The sequence below is a fragment of the Furipterus horrens genome, unplaced genomic scaffold, assembly GCF_987537825.1.
Source record: "Furipterus horrens unplaced genomic scaffold, mFurHor1.1.pri manual_scaffold_6, whole genome shotgun sequence".
In the NCBI taxonomy this organism is placed as follows: Eukaryota; Metazoa; Chordata; class Mammalia; order Chiroptera; family Furipteridae; genus Furipterus; species Furipterus horrens.
Window position 1 is genome coordinate 71,956,958 of NW_028327176.1, and position 20,366 is coordinate 71,977,323.

The window sequence follows — 20,366 nt, forward strand, 5'->3', positions numbered from 1 at the left end:
ACATTTTTCATTTTCACCAATAACTTCATTGGTTTGGATATTTTGAGTATGTTGGCTCTCTTCTGCTCTTGGCTTCTAGTGGGTAGAGGCCAGGGGTGCTGCTCAACAAACATCTTCCAATGCATAAGACAGCCCCACAGCAAAGGATTATTTGGCCAAAATATCAATAGTACCAAGGAGCTTCGCAAATCACTTTTGACATGTTCGATCAGTCATAGCGCCTTCTCCATACGCTGCACAAATCTTTTCTTTTTGGGGATGTGTTTCAGTTGTATTTTTATCTTTCTTGAAATATTTAAGCATAATACGCCAAAAATGTTGTATATCTTCTTCCATCTTCAATATTAAATGGCTGCACAAAAGTTCACCAATTTTGATAAATTTAAAAAATGCATGCTGTAGTGACAGCTGTCACAATACAATCTTAACAGAATTGTTTTGAATGAAGTTAAGGACAACTAAGTGCTACTTGAGCCATCGTATGGAAAAAATGTATGAACTTTTTGGCCAGCCCAATATAATTATGTTAACCTAGGTAAAACCTATGACTTTCCATTATCAGATTCCTTAGTTCCCATCCACTTTCACAACTTGTTGCTTTCCTCTTATTCTTCATTTCTCCAGTCCCAAGACTGTTGTTCCTCTGACGTCCCATGCTCTCATGTGTGGTCATGTCTGTAGCTATTTTTTTTTTTTTTTTTTGCCTGAAATGATCAACTGAAAAGTCTCCTTCTAGTGAATGCTTTCTCGTTTTTCATTAACCAGTGTAGTTGCCCCTCTGTTTTGTGCTTCATACCACACTGTACCTGTCCTGTGTAATCATAGCTCAGTCTGTGTTCTCACTGTGGAAAGGGAGGGGTGTTGTCTGTCACATAGGGCCTGTCACTTGATAGATATCAATTCAGTGAATGATTATATTTTCTTTTATTTAAAATATATTAGTGCTTTTCTTAGTGGTAGGCAAAAAAGAATATTGGTAAATTAACATTGTGAGTATACAGGACAGATACAGCCTGGTAACTCTCTAGAGCAGTTTTACATTTGGTGAGTGTCATTCAATTTTTGCTACAAGGCTTGTATGCTAACTCTGACTAATTTCTATGTAGTTTGGGTGAATAGATGAGTTTATTTTCATATTTGGGTTATATCTTAGCCCACCTCTAGAAAAATCCATAAAATAGAGTATACGAGGCATTTATTGACCCTATTACCTGCCAATTACCATATTTTTCACACTATTAAGACCCACCTGACCATAAGACACACCTAGGTTCAGAGGAGGAAACAAGAAAAAAAATATTCTGAACCAAACAGTGTACTAAAATATTTAATAAAATATAACAAAATAATATTGCAACCATGTAAAGTGAACAGCAGTCAACAGCGGTATTAAGAACCATCATCACTGTCATTAACAAATGAGGAGAGACTTTAAGATTCAAGTACTCTTTTAGTTTTCTGGGAACCCCAAGAACTCATCATCATTAGTGTCAGAATTTATGAAGCTCAGTTGCTCACAATTACTGATATCACTTTCTTTGCTGTCTTCATACTGACCAGACACCCTGAGATTCAGCAGTAAAATGGGACATTTAAGCGTCCCCAGGGGTTTCACGTGGGCCCACCGCTTCCTCTTCTAACAGCTGTCGCCACCACTGACAGGTCAGGTAAAACACAGCACAGTCTGTGACGCAATATTCACTCCAGGAGACGCACAGACATTTCCCCCCTACCTTTTTGGGGAAAAAAGTGCGTCTTATGGAGCGGAAAATACGCTATTTAATTTCTGAGAATGTCGTGTCCTAGATCAGTGGTCCCCAACCTTTTTGACAGTAGGGACTGGTTTTTCCACTGCATGGAGGGAATAGGAAGCAAGCTCAGTGCAGGGAGGTCAGGAGGCAGAGCTCGGGCGAGCTTTATTTCTTCAGTGTTGCTCACCTCCGGCCATGGCAGACAGAGGTCAGGTAAGCTTCCCTCAGGACCTGGTTCCTAACTACATAGTTGCAACCGGCAACCCCATTCTAGATTATGAAAATAGCATAGGAAATAGATATATCTGTATTAAGTATCTCTGCAGTAATTTGAAGATAAGATCATCTCAAAAATCAACTCATACGTATTTAGAACTAGAAGAGAACTTATGAATCATCAAACCTAGGATCTTGTATCACAAAAGTATGCATCGGAAACATAAAGCAGTGATTTTTTTCCAACTAAACATAAAAAATTCTTCTCCCTTAAGAAGTATGTTTTAGTGGAATGGCATGTGAGGGGCTTCGTGGACCTTCTCCCTAGTGAAATAACCAGAACTGTTGAAAAAAAATTTTTTTTAATTCTCATCTGAGGATATGGTTTTATTGATTTTAGAAAGAGAGAAAGGGAAAGTCAGAGAGGTGGGGTAGAGAAAAAAAGAGAGAAAGAAATATCTATGGGTTACCTCTTATACATGCCCTGATGGAAGATTGAACCCACAATTCCGTTGTGGACAGATGATGCTTCAACCAACTGAACCACCTGGCCAGGACATGAAAATTATTTTTTTTAATGCAGCAAATGGAGAAACATTTACTCATGAAAATTTGAATCTCAGTAAGAACATTAAGAGTCCGAGGCATTTGATCCCTTGCCTGCTCCATTGCCCACACTGCCCTGGTTGGGGAGATGGAAGCTCTACTCTGCAGGTACAGCAAACACTGGACTCCCTCTCCCGCCAGCTCCCATGCTGGGACTGTGGTAGCTCACCAAGAAGGGCAGGTGCTAGCACCTGTCTCCTCCCCAGTTCCATGTTGCAGAAGCTCTATTCCAGACAAGAGCAGCTAAGAAATCTGAGGCTCCCTTCCTTCACTGAACCTCCATTTGTAGGGCAGAAGCTCTTTCCCAGGCACAGCAGGCTGAGAAGACTTGGTCCTGAGCACTCTCACCCCAGATCACTTGCTCCAGCACACTGGGAGAGGTAAGCCCAGAAAATAAAGGGCTACTGCTATGACCCAGTGCTCTGCCCATAAAGCAGGAGTGTCACACCAGAGGAAGTAGGCTGCTGTCCTTGCTGAAGATCCTGGGCAGTTGTACAGAGATTTTGTCCAGGGAAGAGGCAGGCATAAGAACAGAGAGCTCTGTAGCTCTCCTACAGGGGACTGACTTACTTGAAATGGAGCCTGGTGAAGTTCAAGCCTAAGGGCACTGTGGAGTATGGTTGGGATTTTGGTGGTAAGCAATTAAGAGGATACTGGTAGCCACATTCTAGCTAAACTAGCCTGTTCAGAAGTTTGACAGAACCAAGGAAAGCACTAGCTAATAACAGTCTTCTTGGGTGGGAAGGAGCCACAAAGAGTGGCCCACAGACGGCCCCAATTTAATTGGGTCTGATTTGCAGCAAATTATGCCTGAAGCCACATCAGAAACAGTAAGACAGTCAATTGGCAATTAGAGAACTAGTGGTTGAAGGTGGGGTAAGTTAGACAGGTGTGCTGTGACAGCTAAGGACAGGCTTATGAGGAAATACTAGACTTATTACATTAAAGAAGGCAAAAGAGCCTTTTGCAGAGAAACACTGAAAGAAGGAATGAACCACTGTCAGAGTGGCAGAAGGTCTGAAAAGGATGACTTTCGAAGTCTGTAGCAATGCCAGCATTTTACAATAGGAATCTAGTCACTGTTTAGTAATTTGCTCCTTCATTTTCCCCTTCTTCCCTGTCTTCTAATGCTTACCTAGTAGACCATTGGGATAAGGACAGACATTAAATTTGTTGTTTGGGAAGATATTACATGCACATGGTACTGGGTACAAATTTAAAAGGTTAAACTTAAGTCTTTAAAAACATTTTTAATCCTCATCTGAGGACTTTTTTTTTCCCCCCCTGAGGAAGGGAGAGAGGGAGAGAAAGAAACACAGACGAGAGAGAAACATCTATTATGGGAAATTCGGTTCTTGCTGGCATAGCAAAGAATTAAAAATCAGCAAGCTGATTAGTATACAGGTAGAGTTTATTAGTAATACGTTCTCAGGGAAGAGAACAGGCCTAGCCGAGATAGGCGAGAGAGGCATAGGCCCTGGTGCCTTTGTACTAAAGACTTACATAGTTTGCGGAGTGAGGTGAGGGAGTTTCATATTGATTGGTGGGTAAAAGTAGTGCCAGCTTTCCCCAGGGGGACGGGGGAGATGTGACCACCTAAATGTAGGTATATGTGGAGGGTTGTTAACCCAGATTGTTATCTTGCTCCAGACCACCTCTTGTCATCCAATTATAAAACAGATAGGTGACTGGAGGGAGTTAATCAAAGTTAGGGCAGTTAACTACAGTTATTTATGGGCTTTTTCTTTGGGCAGTGTGAACCCCCTCCTACCCTCCTCCTCCTGCATTTTCTAACTTCTACCTAATGTTTTCCCCCCTCAAGCATCAGGAACCCAAATCTTTGGGGACTTTGGGCACTGCTGTGGCTACTTACTGCCGTAAAGGGGTGTTGAGGCTTCTTTGGGTTCCACCCACTTGCAGTCGGTCGGAGGCAGAAGGACGTGTCCATCTATTGGCCTAGGATAGGTGCCTGGAGCCTGGAGTCCCAGGGATCGATAGTTGTTCATGACAATCATTTGTAGTTTTACAGCCTCAATTCTAGAAGAGATAAATATAGTTAATAAGTTGATTATCATTGGTCTGAATAGTAATATTTAATAGTATGATTAATAATGGGGCTGCAAAGGGAAGAAGTAAATGAATTTGAATCCCAAAAAGAGGCTGAAGTTTTGATCCTAGACGCAGATTCAAGGATGCTTTTGATGTTTTGCCAAACCTGTCCTGATTTTTTAACATAGAACCAACACTGTTCCTTAAGGTACAGGCATATTCCCCTTGCTGAGGCTATAAGGAGGTCTAATGCCCTTTGATTTTGGAGGGCGACTCCAGCTAATGAATCCAGTTGTTCTTGGAGTGCTGCAAGCATTTCCCATTTTATTTAATGATTCAGCCATTTCCTGATAGGCCATGGTGGCTTCCTAACAATGCACCCCTAACCACTGTTCCCGTGGCAGAGAGGATTCCAATAAAGGACATTAGAGGAATAAGAGAATGTGTCCTTTTGAAAAGATACCTTTGTCCTCGTAATGGGAATGGGAAGGTGGCATTTTCCCACACTATGGAAACGTCAGGAAGAACATACCCCGGGGAGCAGATTCCTTCCACTGTGGAGGGGGGTTCAGTTTGCCTGGGACCCGCAATCCAAAGCAGTATCTGCAAGTTTAGTTAAGTTTCTAGAGATATATCTGCCATTGACTAGCTGTTTGGTTCTTGGGTTTTTAGTGCCTCACCATTGTAATCCTTGTGCTGTCAGTGAGGGTGCAACCCAGAGGGTCTATTATGGGATTGCAGGACTTTGTGCTGTTTATAAATTCAGTAAAGATAGAGCCCTTCTTCAGTCCAAAATTTGAGAGCTGTGGTAGAGTGATACAGTAATCCCTTTCTTGCGGGAGGAATTCATTAAGTTCATAGGATGGTCTGCCTCAGCAGTAAGCTGCTTTTGGTTTTTGTTTAAAGTCAGGCTAGGAATAGCCAGTTTTGGAAAATCGGTATGTATGAAATTTGCTTCGTCCCCTGAATTAGGAATTCCTTCAGAGATGATAGGGTATCACGGTGAGGAAAATTCCACCAGTAGTGTTTGTAAGAGATGTGCCTCCTGGAGCGTTTCTGACAATGCAGAAGGGATGGCTGCCCTGAAAATGGTTGATTATGTGAGAGAATAGAGCTCCCTGGGGGAATGTTGACTGCTAGTGGAGAAAGTCCTGGGGAACAGTTTAGCAAGGTTTTGAGTAGCTATTATGCCTCATGGGCTGGAATATAGAGTCTTTTTGTCTAGGCTAGCAGACACGTTTCCAGCACCAGTGGCTAAACATCTGGTGGAAGGGCAAAACCAACAAGAAGAATTTAATTTTAAAGATTGGGCCATGTGATTGGCTACTTCATAGGCTGTTTTAGGGTGGAGAACCTTGTGTAAGGGAAAGAGGGTAAGTAGTACAATAAGAAGCTACATATCAGACTCAAGAGTAGTCCTCCAAAAAAGGAACTTGGGGTCCTCCACTGGCTCACAGGAGTAAGTAGCATTGCCCTGCTGTTCTGGAGGTCCTGGGGGTTTAGTCGGTTCCCTTCCATGGTTTAACTTGAGGTGATCTATCCAACTGGAGGTGCCAGGGACCTTGATGGCTGTTGGGGAAGACATAAGAACAGGGAGGGGCCCTTTCCATGAGGGTTGTAGTTGAGAACTAGGGCAACTATCCTTCCAAACTTTTTAAAACTCTAGGCTCCTGGGGGAATACAGGGGCAGCTGTACCCTGACCAGGTTTTTGCTGTAGGCCAACTTCCCCAAGGGTGGCCTGAAGCTGAGCCTCCGTCTGCGCATTGGCTTCTAGGGAGGAAGCCTCCATGTCTAACAAGAGTTCTGAATATAGGAAAGGTCAACCATATAGAATATCAAAGGAGCTGAATGTCAAGTGGGCTTTGGGGGCCACCCTGGTCCAGAGTAAAGCAGTCATCAAGCCTTCTTTCCAGCTAAGAGAGGTTTCTTGTGTGATTTTTCTAATAGCAGTTTTTAGAAATTGATTGGCCCTCTCTGCCTGTCCGTATGGCTGGGGTGCCAGGCACAGTGGAGTTTGTAGTCTATTCCCAGGGCCTTGGAGATTGTTTGGACTATGGTGGAAGTAAAAGCTGCCCTGTTACTGCTTTGAAGTGAATAGGGTAACCTGAACCTAGGAATAACTTAATGTAGAAGCTTCTTAGCTACTTGTTGAGACTTTTCACTTTGGGTTGGAAAGGTCTCTATCCACCCCGTAAATGTGTCTACAAAGACCAACTGGTATTTGTGTCCTTGTCTAGGGGCATTTGGGTGAAATTTATTTGCCAACCCACCCCTGGATAGGCTCTCTTACATCAAGCAGGCCAGGCCAGCGATGGCTGAACTGCTCTCTGGGGGTTATTAAGGAGGCAGATGGGACAGGAAGATATTACTTGATCAACAGTCTTGGACAGCTCCTTCCACTGAAATACCCTATTAATAAGGGTAGTTAAGAGATTTCCTTCCCAAGTGAGTTGATTTTGTGGAAGGATTTAATGATTTCCATTGTATATTTTGGGGTAGGATTAAAATAGTTTCTCGGCTAAGGCATCCTGAAGGGAGAAGTTGAAACCCTTTCCATGTCTCCCAGGACCGCTCTTCTTCAGTGTAGGATGGGGTGGGCAGGGATGCCTCAGGGCTGCAAGCTCCTGTAGTGATTGGGCTGCTGGGAACTTGTACGTCCCGAAGGGCCGCTTGTCTGGCAGTAGCGTCTGCCATGCGATTGCCCTTGGCTACCTCAGAACCCCCTTTTTGATGTCCCTTGCAATGAATGACTGATACTTCCTGAGGCCGTTGAAGAACCTTGAGGAGATCTAGGATTTGGGGCCCATTTTTGATAGAGCTGTTTCGGGCAGTGAGGAAGCCCTTTCCTTCCAGATTGCTGTGTGAGCATCTAGGACGAAGAAAGCATGTTTAGAATCTGTGAAAATATTTGCCCTTTTCCCCTCTGCTAGTATAAGGGCTCAGGAGAGAGCTATTAGTTCTGCCAATTGAGCCAAGGAACTGGTAGGTGGTACTCATGCCTCTATTGCCTGGTGGAGAGAAACTACCTTTCTTCTTTCCTTCAGAACAAAACTGCTGCCATCAGTGAACCAAATAATATCCCGGTTGTCTAGAGGGCAATCGAGAGATTGGGGTGAGGGTTAGAAGAGAGAGAAAATCTGAGAGCAGGAGTGGAATAGCAAGTCCTCCTCTGAGTTGGGAAGGAGAGTGGAGATTTAATGTCCCACAGACAAAAATAATAACACCAGGAATTTCTAAAAGTATCTCAAGAGTCTGTTATCTGAAAGCCAGTAGGGGCCCTTAGTTTGTAGGAGTTCAGGATTTAATAACAAGTGTATGCCTGGACTGGAGCCCCAGTTTAAAGGCCTCCTCTAAACGAAGGGTGAGGGCCCCAACAGCTCAAAAAAAGGATGGCCATAGGCCATGGGCTTGTGGGTATTACCCAATTTTTGGGTTAGGACTCCAAGAACTATTCCCTCCCTCCCTTCCTCCTCCGCCCCCCCCTCCCCCTGGCTCTTCCAATTGAAACAGAACCCACGGGCTGTTTAGTTAGGGGACCGATTGCCCACCACCAGAATTATAACTCTCAATACCAGAGTTCAGTGAAAAGGAGAAGAATTGTTTATTTGCACATAGTTCTGCCTCCCCCTCCCAGACCTGGCCAGTCTTATGAAGGTCAGAAACACTGTTTCCCTACTTCCTAGGCACAGTTCAGCTTTACCAGTAGCTGCCAATCACGCAAATCTGATTGGGGAGGTCCTTTCTGTGCTGTGGTGCCCTCCAGCTCTCAATGCAGGACCGCCTGGATTCTCAGCCTCCTTGTAAACTGCCTTCTTCCTGCAAACTGCATGGATCTCCTCTCCTTCTCAAAACCACATGGCGAGAGCCTCTTAAAGCAGCTGGAGACCCCCTCCTCCAAGCCACATGGAGGGAGCACACCCACTAAAGTGTCCGCAGCTGCTTATATATCCCTGACTGCGTCCTCTGACGCAGTGGGTGTTGCAAGAAGTTCTGACCATTCACAGAACCCCACGCAGGCTCTGTAGGCTCCTTCCGTACCATCCCACAGTCCAAGACCTCTCCCATCTTCCTGAGCCTTGAAAGTTTCAAAGCGGGTCTTTGTGCAACAAAGTTTCCAGCCACCAGCTCCAGGCATGCAAAGGCATCCTGAAAGCTGCTTCCTTTTCTCTGTCTCCCAGCCCCAAACTCTGGGGTTTGTTTTTGGACTCCCCTGTTTCTGTAACAGTTTCCCCCCTCTCAGACTAAGACCCTTTATAATCTTATAAAGGACAATGGTGAAGGTCTCATGCTCCTCTAGCTGCTTTCTGCTGGACATGGCCGTCATCCTACCTACCCTGGGGTCTAGAAATACCTTATAAGAGTGGGGATGTAGGGGAGGGTGGCCTTCCCACATGGGGAAAGATCTTGCAGACTCCAGGTCAGTGGGCTGTTCCCAGGTAGCGGCATGCTCAGTTTCCAAGGGCTGGCACTGCTGGTCAAGCTGGCATCCTTGTCATATTCTTAGGGCAACAGAGTTAAAAGGTATTAATAAAACCATAACCACTAGATGACAAAAGGCATGGATTAATCTCTCAATGCCCCACATTAGGAAAAGAAATGGCTTCTTTGGAGAAAGGTGTGCAAGGCGTGTCACACCTGTCCAAAGGCCTTTTGCCCATTTCACTTAGCTTGGGCTGAGGGGTGTATTTTAAGATTTCCCCCTCTCAGACCTCTGGGCCCTTTCTGTCCAAGCCATTACGACAGAAAAGAGAGACCAGTTTTAAAGTGAAGCCCACAGACCACCCCATACTTCAGCAACTCAGAAAGAGAGGGAGAGAAACATCAATACGTGGTTGCTTCTTGCGTGCCCCCAACCAAGAACCTGGCCCTCAACCCAGGCATGTACCCTGATGGGAATCGAACTGGTGACCCTTTTGTTTGCAGTCTGGAGCTCAATCCACTGAGCAACATTAGCCAGGGCTCTCTTTCTTATGTGTATAGTCTAGGGCTGGGGCCTGAGTGAATAGAGTCTTAAGTTTGTTAAGGCCTTTTATTGATTTTGCCCCCGTTTTAAGGAGCCAAATCCTCCTGGCCCTAGAGGCTACTGTAAAGGGGTTGTGCAATGAGGCCTTAATTAGATATCCTGATCCTGCAATACCCGGTTAGGCCAAGGAAGGCCCTCAGTTGTTTCCAGGTGCTAGGTTTAGGGAGCTGGGACTCTGTCCGGGGAACGGCCCCACTTTGCAGGAGTGAGGACCAAGCCTAACTAATGTACTTCCTGTTTGACTAGCTGAGCTTTGGACTTGGAAACCTTAAATCTCCATGTAGCTAAGAAATTTAACTTCTGAACAGTATGCAAGACAAATAGTTTCTGCTTTGGGGAATAAATTGTAACCATACTGAAGTAATGCCTTGTTTTCTACCTGTAAGTCATTCTAAGTCCTCAGCCAGGGCCTGACCAAATAGATGGGGGCTATCTCTGAATCCCTGGGGTATGACACTCCAAATTAGTTGTTGGGGCCACCTTTCAGGGAATGTCCGTTCAAAAGCAAAAAGAAATTGAGATTTTATGTCCAGTGCGATGCAAAAGAATGCGTCCTTTAGATCTAATCAAGTAAACCACAGAATTTGCAGAAATTGTCCCCAAACGGGAATGTGGTTTGGGGAAAGCAGGGCGCAGTGGAACTATGGCTTCGTTAATAACCCTTAAATTTTGGACTAATCTGTAGGGGTTGCCCTTTTTTCCTAACCGCTGAAACAGGAGTATTACAAGGGGAGCTAGTGGGTTTAATTAGCCCATGAGGAAGGAGCTTAGAAATTACAGGACGAAACCAAGTCTTTGCCTCAGGCCTTGAGGGGTGCTGCTTCTGGTGGGGAAACTGTGAGAGGGCTTTAAGACTAATGAAAACTAGGGTAGCATTTTTAGCTGGACTGGGAACTCTAGTGTCCCAGACTGCTGGGTCAATTTGGCTTTCCCATGTAGGGGTGAGGGTGTTCCGATGGTATCGGTTTGGTAACTAACATTTGGAAGGGCAGTCTTAGCACAGCATTCTCCCCTTTAACTGTTTTGGCTCCTGATAATTGGAGAAGGTCTCTCCTAGGAGAGGAGTTGGGCATTCAGGGACTACAAGAAAGACATGAGTGAAATAATATCCGTCCCAGAGAGAGCCCAAAGGAGGAGTGAAATTCTTAGTGATGGGCTTTCCTGCCACACCCAGGACAGTGCACATTTGGGACAAAAGGGGTCCGGAGAAGGCCCTAAAGACAGAGGAGGTGGTCCCAGTATCCAGTAAAAAGGTGTTGTCCTGCCTGCCACATCCATGCATATCCTAGGCTCTAGTCCAGTACTGGTGGCCTTGTCAACTGCAGTAGGAGCTTCAGTTGCTGAGTTACTATCTGCAAGGCAGTCGCAGCCTCAGGCCCGGGGGCCCTTTGGCCTTAGGGATCGAGGGCTGCCCAACTGGCCTGCAGTCCTGCATTTGTGGAAGGGTGTTTGAGGAGGCTTGTTATAATTAGGACACCCCTTTGCCCAATGCCCCCCACCCCCACCCCAGCACACAAGACACTTGGTGTCATTTGGAGCAGGCTGTGTAGGGCCTGTAGGATGTGACTGAATATCCCACAAGCACGGCTAAAACTTGAGCATGCCTAGTGTCCTTCCATTTCTCCTTCTCGTGAGCTCTGGCCTCCCTCTCCTGGTCCCGGTTGTAAAATAGCACATTGGCTGTGGTCAGCATTTCATCCAAGGGAACACCAGGTCCCCGGAGAAGTTTCTCTTTCTCCTAATGTCAGAAGCCAGTTGGGTTAAAAATTTATCCTTTAATATCACTCTCTCAGACTCGCTCTGAGACTCTCTCTGGCTCTCGCTCGTGCTCTCACTCTGACACTCTCGCTCTCTGACTCGGGTTCTCACTCGCGCTCTGGCTCTGGTGCTCTGACTCTCTCTCTGGCGCGCCCGCACGCTCGCTCTCGCTCTCTCGCTCTCTCGTGTGCTCCCTCCACGTGGCTTGGTGAAGGGGCCTTCTCCATGTGGCTTGGAGAAGGGGTCTCCAGGCTGCTTTAAGAGGCTCTCGCCATGCAGTTTTGAGAAGGAGAGAAGATCCACGCGGTTTGCAGGAAGAAGGAAGTTTGCAAGGAGGCTGAGAATCCAGGTGGTTCTGCATTGAGAGCTGGAGGGCACCACAGCACAGAAAGGACCTCCCCAATCAGATTGAATGATTGGCAGCTGCTGGTAAAGCTGAACTGTGTTTGGAAAGTAGGGAAAGAGTTTCTCTGACTTTCCTAAAACTAGCCTGGTTTGGAAGGGGGGTAGGCAAGGATATGTGTTTGTGAGTATTTTAAAGAGCATAAGACTTAACAACAGAAATCCGCAAATAACTAAATCTATATAACTGTTAACCTCCGCTGCCTTGCAGCATACCTCTTCAGGGGAAAGGCTAAGGGAGTAAACCCCGACAGAAAATCCGGAGCCGGAGTCCCTAAGGCGGTTTGACGTTGTAGTCAACACCGGCAACTCCTGCGGCGCACCTGAAGCCAAGCTGTATTGACTCCGTCTTTCCCTTGGATCCTTCAGCTGCGAAGAGAGGGGGGGTCTGCTGCATGGGCAACAGCAGACCCTCCATATCACCCTGCCCAGGCTCTGTAGCTTCAGCTTCACTGGAGAGGACACTCCAGCGTCATCGCAAGATGTCGATTCAACACGGGAGGAGACATATACCGTGTCACTCCCGAGTTGGACTGCACAGCCATTCTCGGCGGTGCAGATAGACTCTTAAGAAGCTACACCATCGTCTCTCGAGACGGACGGCTGCCGACGAATATCACTTGTCCCTTATAAGACTAAGTCTAGATTAGTGTGCTCGAGAATTTCCCTCAGCCTTTCTTGGCAAGTAATAGCATTTTCATCTGGGCCCTGGCTAACATCAGACACCACGGAGTAATTAATGGCCTTCTGGCCCTGGCTGGTGTGGCTCAGTGGATTGAGCACCGGCCTGCAGTTTGATTCCCAGTCAGGGCACGTGCGTGGGTTGCAGGCCAGGTCCCCAGTTGCGGGTGCACGAGAGGCAACCTCATATTGATGTTTCTCTCCCTCTCTTTCTCCTTCCATTCTCCTCTCTCCAAAAATAAATAAAATGTTAAAAAAAAATTTTTTTTTTAAATTAATGGCCTTTTGGCAGCCCACCCTGAGTCCCGCCTTAATACAGAGTAAAAAATGGTTTCATTCCCACTTTTGGGAATTGCTATTATAATCCAATTCAGGCTCTTATAGGGTATTTGTTGTCAGACAGATGTAAATTGTTAGCAGATTTTCTGGCCTCCTTAATTACTTTTCCTGCTCAATGTCCCAGAACTACCACCACATCTTTCCAGGTCAGTTCATATGCTAAAGTAAGGTGCTGGAAAGCATATATATATTTGTCCAGATTGTCTGAATAGTTCCCAAGGTCATCTTTGATTTGCCTGAGCTCAACAAGGGAGAAGGGTTTGTTATTAACTGGGGGCCAAATTCTCATGCTGTTTCTATCGGGGCGGGGTGGGGGGGCAAGAGCTTAGTTGTCAGAGCAGTTTTAGAGGCAGGAGAATTAGGAGCCTGTGGTTGTGCTGGGAATGCTGGGTATGGGGATAGCGAAGAAGGCTGTGAAAGGGCCTTCTCTGGGGTCTCTGGGACTGGGATTTGTTCCATGAGCATTTGGGAATTGGAGGATGAATCACTAAGTGCAGCATTCATAGGACTACGTTCATACTTTTTGCATAAATCACCATGGCCCCTCAAATAGAAAAATGCTTGTGTATAAGGAATTTCTGACCATTTCCCAACATTTACAAAAGAGGTTGAGTTGTAGAATTGTGTTACAGTTTAGAGCCCCATTTAGTGACCAGATCTCCCCATCCCCTAGTTGATATTGGAGCCAAGCTGTGTTGCAAAAAAGATTAGGTCTTTCTTTAAATTTTGAGGATCAAACTACATCTTAGGGATTGACCTCAGACACCTCTATGAGGCCCCCACTCAGGGACACCAGAGAACTTGCGCTCTTGCCTCTTTTTCTTACCTGAGCACTCATTTTGGATTTCATCCTTGTTCCTACCTCCAAACACAGGCCTAGCATGTTACCCCTCCCGCACAGCACAGCATTTCTCTTTAACCATGAAGGTGAGACCTACTCACTGCATTCCAAAAGTGGGGACAAAGGGTGATATCTGAGTCCCAGCACGAAAAACGCAGGAAACTCAGTTCTTGCTGACTCAGTAAAGACTTAAGGATCAGCAAGCTGAGTAGTCTACAGGCAGAGTTTATTAGTAATATATTCTCAGGGAAGAGAATGGGCCAAGTCAAGGTGGGTGAGAGAGGCGTAGGCCTAGGTCCCTTGTCCTGAGGATTTAATATAGTTTGTGGAGTGAGGTAAGGGAGTTTCATATTGATTGGTGAGTAAAGGCCTAGGCCCGTCCTCCTCCCCGAGAACGTGTTACTAATAAACTCTGCCTGTATGCTGATCTTTTAATTCTTCACTGTGTCAGCGAGAAGTACTGAGTTTCCCACAACACGTGGATCAGTTGCTTCCTGCACACCCCCACCCCCCGATTTGGGATTGAACCTGCGACCTTTTGGTGTACAGGATGACTCAACCAACTGAGCCACCCAGCCAGAGCTAAACTTAAATCTTATTCCCTCTTCTTTCCTCTCCTACTCAGTGCTTCCAAGAGGCAATTCCTATAATGATTTGTGTCCTTCCAGAAGTATCCTAGTCCTAAATAAAAATATGTGAGTAAATTCTTTGCACAAATGATTATATACTGTACAACCTTGTTCTGCAGCTTGGTTCTTTTTTTCACTGAACAAAATACATATCAGTGCATATGGAAGATGAACATTTTTAAAAATTGTAAATATTTCAGGTATACAAAAAGATGCAAATATAATGAATAGGTGTATCCAGCCTAAGAGTTGCCAATTCAGTTACTCTTCCATATCTTCCTTTTTCCCTCCATCCAAGGGTAACTGATATCCTAAATTTTGTGGCAACCATTTCCATGTGCATTTTACTGCATATATATAAAATTTTCCTGAGCAGTGCTCAGTGTTTTTTTTTGTTTTTAAATTGATATGTTACATCATTCTCTAGTCTATAATTTTTCTCTCACCATTGCGAGAGTTATCCACGTAGATGCATGTATCCATGACTCATTCATTTTCACTACTGTATAGATCCTCTTGCTTGGCATCAAGTCTGTTTCTATCTCTTTGTTATTATAAACAATGCTGATTTTAACACTTCAGTGCATGTATGAAGTTCTCTACAACATTTAAGGGATGGCAATAAGTCTTCAACTGCATTATCTTCAACTTTATTTCATTCTTTTAATTGGCTGCCTAGTACTTCTTCATATTAGCATGTCATTATGTAGCCAGTTTCCTTACCTCGGTCATTTGCAGTTTTTGAATATGTGAGAACATATCTGCAGACTAAAACTGCTGGGTGCGTTTTAGTAAGGCCAATTATATTATTTGGTAATCATTTTTCTAATTAAATGAGCTCATTGAGTGACAGTGCCGGATATCTCATTGGTATCTAGTTGAAGTGTTCCAAGTTTCATAGTATTTTTCAGCCCTGAATCCCTGCATAATTCAAGTCAGTAATACTTTTTTGTCCCTATCCCAGTCCAGCCCCAAGTATGGACATACTTTCATGAAATAAATTTATTAACAATTTTTTAAATGAAAACATTACTTTGGAAGTACATACATTTAATATTTTTATACAAATGAATACAGGCCTTGTCTGGTATGATTTCTAACTTTTTTATATCTTATCTAACTAGAAGTCTAGTCAATGTATTACAAGACCTAGAATAGACTGTATAACACCACAGGGTTAGCCAGCTACAGCCCAGGGTCAGATCTGGCTCACTGCCTGTTTTTGAATGGACCATGAGCTAAGAATATTTAAAATTCTTTCTCATTGTTTCCTTTCACTTTTAAATGGCTGAAAAAAATAAAAAGAATATCATTGACATGTACAACGTATAAAAAGTTCTAATTTCAGTGTCCATAAATAAAGTTGTGCTGGAACACAGCCAGGCTCACTTGCATTTGTATTGTGTGTTGTCTGTGTGCTTTTACGCAACAGCAGCCTAGTGAGAAGCTTCCACAGAGGTTGAGGCAGTGCTCTCATTGCCTCGGATTGCCTCCTGGTGCACTACAAATAACAATGACGAATTTCTAATTTGACAGCGTTTCTAGTTCCACACACATCACTGTACTGTGACATTTACCAAAAAAGTGCCAGTGCTTACTCACTGTGTCAAAACAAGAAAAGTAGACTTTGAATGCTTTTTAACTCAGTGGAATCTGGATTACTTTACAAAATTAGAGACAAAATGGCAGACCATTGTGGTTGTTACGTAGTAATGCAGTAGCTGTGCTGAAGAAGACATCACCATACTAAGCACTCACAATAATATTCCCAACTCAGGAAAGCCATGATCATGGCTTTCTGACTATTGATATTGTTCCCAGAGTCCTCAACTCTTCAAGCAACTGTTGCTGAAAGCCTAACAGTTTATAAAGTTTTCTCTGAACACACATCTTTGGCCATTGCAATTAAGTGTGATTTAATTAACTCATAGTTGGTAAGTGGTTTTAAATTTTCATCACAGCAGAATTTCTATACAAAAATTCAAATTCAAATGAGGCTGTAATCACAGTGAGTTTTAAGTGGCTCACGTGTTAAGCAACTAAAACCACTTACAAAGCTTGTGAAAATGTAGTTTTTAAAGCCTATGGTTATTTAAGTATTCATCAGCAGGTACTTTACAGAGACTATTTGAATGTCATTTTATTGACCCAGCATTGTCTCCAGTGAATTTTATTCAGTCTCATGGACTTTGCCATCATCAGTTTTGTGAATTTTTGTCGGAAATAAGAACTGAGTATCCTGACTTGCCCTATTACCATACAGCAGTTCTGGAATGATTAAAAAAAAAAAAGAAAATTCTTTTGAGCTCAGGAACAAGACTGAATTTTTCCAAGTGAGAACTTCCCTCAACCAGTTACCTCTTTGGAAACTAATTTTTGCTGCAGACTTGATAATATTTCTTAATGAATTCAGCCTAAAATTACAAAACAGTGCTTATGTGCAAAACTTATATTGCAGTCAAGTCACTGATGACATTATTTGAACTACAAGTAATATCAAGCTAATTGAGGTGCTTCCATAAATCACTTTGATTTACAGAACGATACACTGTAAGGCAAATATCAAAGAGAAGAATCTAAGAATTCCATTAATACCTCCCAAGCGATGAATATGCTCCATTAAAATCATGTGCTTGTGGATTGATGTATTTGGTAGTATCTAGGCTGTGTAAAAGGAAATGTTGACGATGAAATATAAAATCTCATTGATTCACATTAACGTAAGACCATTAGCAATTGATTTTTGATGATAAGGAACACTAATTTTGAATTCCAGTTAATTGAAATGTTATCCCCCCACCCCCAAGAGTTATATTCTTCTTAGTACTCCTGTATTGGGGGTAGGGGTGGGGGGAGCGTACTCAGTTCTTATATTTTGAATTTCATCTATAAAAATTTTGTGGAAATTTATTGTTTCTCTCTCTATGGATGTACCTACATGGTATCCTCTATTTTCCTCTTGGCCCCAAATATTTACTCTGTGCCCTTATATATAGTTTGCCAGTCCCTGGCGTAGAGGAATGTGGCTCAGAACAAACATTTTCTGTCACTTTTTCAACAGGATTATTTGGTTTTGTTTCGAAAAGAATATTATTCCTCACAGCAAGAAAAATTAGGTAGAGCACATTGACTTAATAGTTTTTGGTCCTTATCCTTATGGGAGAGCTTTTTCAGCTTGTCATTTATAACGGAGTTTTACATTGTAACTGCTTAGAGAAGGTATCACTTTGTAATTCCTTCTAGATGTGACCTTGGAAAGAATACACATAGATTGGGCCCCAGCTCAAAGCCAACAGTTGTTAATACGTGTGTCTAATTAAAGCACTGAAACTTATTGACTTAACCGTCAAAGTGGTTGGTACAAAGTATATTTTTGTGTAGTTTGTCACATTTTGCTAAATCCATGTATGTTAAAACATTGTTGATGCAAGAAAAAAATAATTTTTGTTTTATTTGTAATTTACAATAAGAAAAATACAGCTCTGCCTCTTCAAATGGATTGTTTCTATTGTTTTAAAGCATGTACTACTTCATGAAAAATTTTAAAGTTGAATAAAAGTAGGAAGAAGGAAAAAATTCACCTATTCCCTGTCTGAAGACTTCCACTAGAAATATTTTGTTCTTTTCCTGCTTTATGTCAGTGATATTTGATGTGTGCTTGTTCCAGCCTACCAACAAGTATTGACTTTTATTTTGAAGGAAAATTTGAGAACGGTGTTGCAGAAGGAATGGTGGATCCCAACCTAAACCCCATTGCAGCCTTTCGACTTTCAGTCATTCAGAATTCTGCTGTTTGGGCCATTCTTAATGAGGTAAGACAATATATTACAGCAGTGAAACAGCTTAGTCTCATATTTTTCATTTTGATTTCATATTTAAGGCATTTTTGGAAATGAAAAATAATCGCCTCATTGTACTCTTCACAATTTTATATTTCAGATTCATATTAAAAAAGTCACCAACTGATCATCTCCTAAGAAACCAATGCATTTTTCCTGTAAATCTGTTGATTAAAGATAATGAAGCATGTACTTTTTTTTTTTACTTGAACACTACCTCTTGCGAAATCTACTGTAGATGATTTTCATTTCCACTCGGAAAGTGAATCTCCCACGGATAATTATATTCATTCAGACCTAAGCTGTCCTCCAACTTTAACTTGACTCAAACATTTTAGTTATGACAGCCTGTTAATATAACTTGTACTATTTTGGTATTATACTAATACATAAGAGTTGTACATATTGTTACATTCCTTAAATTTGAGAAAAGTTAATGGTAAATACATTTTATGAAGGGGGTACTTTTGAAAGTCATTTATTTTACTATTATAGACCCTCTTTTATAGATTATCAGGGATTGTATATATATAAATATACATAAAAATGTTATGGAGTTAATTTATTAGAAACACTTAAGAAGTACATATTTTTGTGCAGTAAATTTTTGAATCAATACATTTTTTGAAAACCAGTTACCTTGCTTTTTTAAGTTCTTTCTATATTTTCTTTTGAAAATGTAAACATTAAATGCCATTTTTCAAATGCACTGCCATTTAAGAGTGATTCCAGATTGATTTCCTAACTGAAGTACTTTTTTACAGTAACTTTCCCCCATCTGCAGTTTTGCTTTCTGCTGTTTTAGTTACCCATAGTCAACTGTGCTCCAAAAATACTTAATGGAAAGTTCCAGAAATAAACAATTCATATGTTTTAAATTGCGCGCTGTTTTTAGTGATGAAATTTTGCGCCGCCCCACCCATCCCAGCTGGGTCTGAATCATCTATTTGTCCAGTGTCTGTCTTCCTGTCATCACACAGGCATTGTGTATCGCATGTGATAGAGGCCTCATTCACATAACTTTCATTACAATATAGGTATAATTGTTCTATTACACTGGGCAACAGTTTTCGTTGAATTAGATCTGACACTTGTTTTTGACTAACTTGGCATCTGAATCCAAAAATGATCCGTTTTTCTCTATCATATCAACTTTTTAAGGTATAGGATACCCTCCCTTTGTTCCAAAAGTCATACAGAATGTGTATACAAAGGAAAATAAAAAATTACCTGAATAAACTATTTAGTTATTTTATTCATATAAAGGCTATATATTGTTACTGTAAGTCAAATTGTGTACAAGTAGTAAAGTTCTGCTACTGAACATATATATTAAGGTATTTTATCTTTTCAAATGACAGGCTAGGAAATGCCCAAATGAGATACTTGAAACAGTCTCCTTCAGTTGGCAAAGCTTTCACAGATTGCTTCATGAGACCCAGTTTTATGTGCAGAGGTGGGAATAGAATGTTTTCTGTCAACAAGTGGCACAATGTAGAATGTTTGGACCACCAGGTTTGAGGTCAGATCTTGGAGGCCAATTCGACTCCATCCGATTCTTCTCACTAGCTCTGCTGTCCCACATACACAGAAAACAGGGATACTCGGTGTAGCCATGTTGATGACCAAGAAGGAAGCAGACGATTTTAAGGTCAACACAGATGAATCAATTGTGCTTGTGATATTGCAACAGTTCAATGACTCTATGTTCATATTCTTCACGAAAACAAACTGAATGGCCAATTGGGACTGCACCAAATAAGTTGCCACTGTGGAGGAAGACACACTTCAAGCTCCACTTTGAGCTATCAATGAACAATCGCCATTCAGTTGCGTTCTAGATTGGAATTCCCAATTCCTCCATTAAACCATGTATATTATGGCAATACACAAAGCCACTGTCACTTTGAAAGTACTGTAGAAATGGACTCTCTCTTGTTCAAAATAGGATACCTTTGCTCCTTTTCAAGCAAGTTTTTCTCATGCAGTTTTGATGCTTGGAGTTCTGAAGCCTTTTTAGATAGTCCCAAATCTCATGCCAAATCATTCAACTCTTGCTCATCAACTCCCTTACGAACTGAGTCATCTTCAATTTCAAAATCTTCATCATTGCTGTCAGTTCTTCAGCATACTCCTGTTTTTTGAAAGAGGGTAGTTCAGTGAAAACTGGCACTGGGATTTCAGATGAATGAGGTACAGGGCGTATAGCTGATGGTAGACTGGGACACTCT

General features: G+C 42.5%; 2 protein-coding genes across 2 annotated transcripts in view; one reads left to right on the forward strand and one right to left on the reverse strand.

Annotated features, from left to right (window-relative positions):
- MGAT4A (alpha-1,3-mannosyl-glycoprotein 4-beta-N-acetylglucosaminyltransferase A) overlaps nt 1–18,333 on the forward strand; it is a 119,199-nt gene extending 100,866 nt beyond the window's left edge. The window contains exons 15-16 of the mRNA XM_090281751.1: nt 17,996–18,108; nt 18,236–18,333. Coding sequence (XP_090137877.1) covers nt 17,996–18,108; nt 18,236–18,262 — 140 coding nt within the window. The 3' untranslated portion in view covers nt 18,263–18,333. The remainder of the gene's footprint in view (nt 1–17,995; nt 18,109–18,235) is intronic.
- A 1,525-nt stretch (nt 18,334–19,858) lies between these two features.
- UNC50 (unc-50 inner nuclear membrane RNA binding protein) overlaps nt 19,859–20,366 on the reverse strand; it is a 30,214-nt gene continuing 29,706 nt past the window's right edge. The window contains exon 6 of the mRNA XM_090281753.1: nt 19,859–20,269. Within this exon, the coding sequence (XP_090137879.1) occupies nt 20,259–20,269 (11 nt within the window). The 3' untranslated portion in view covers nt 19,859–20,258. The remainder of the gene's footprint in view (nt 20,270–20,366) is intronic.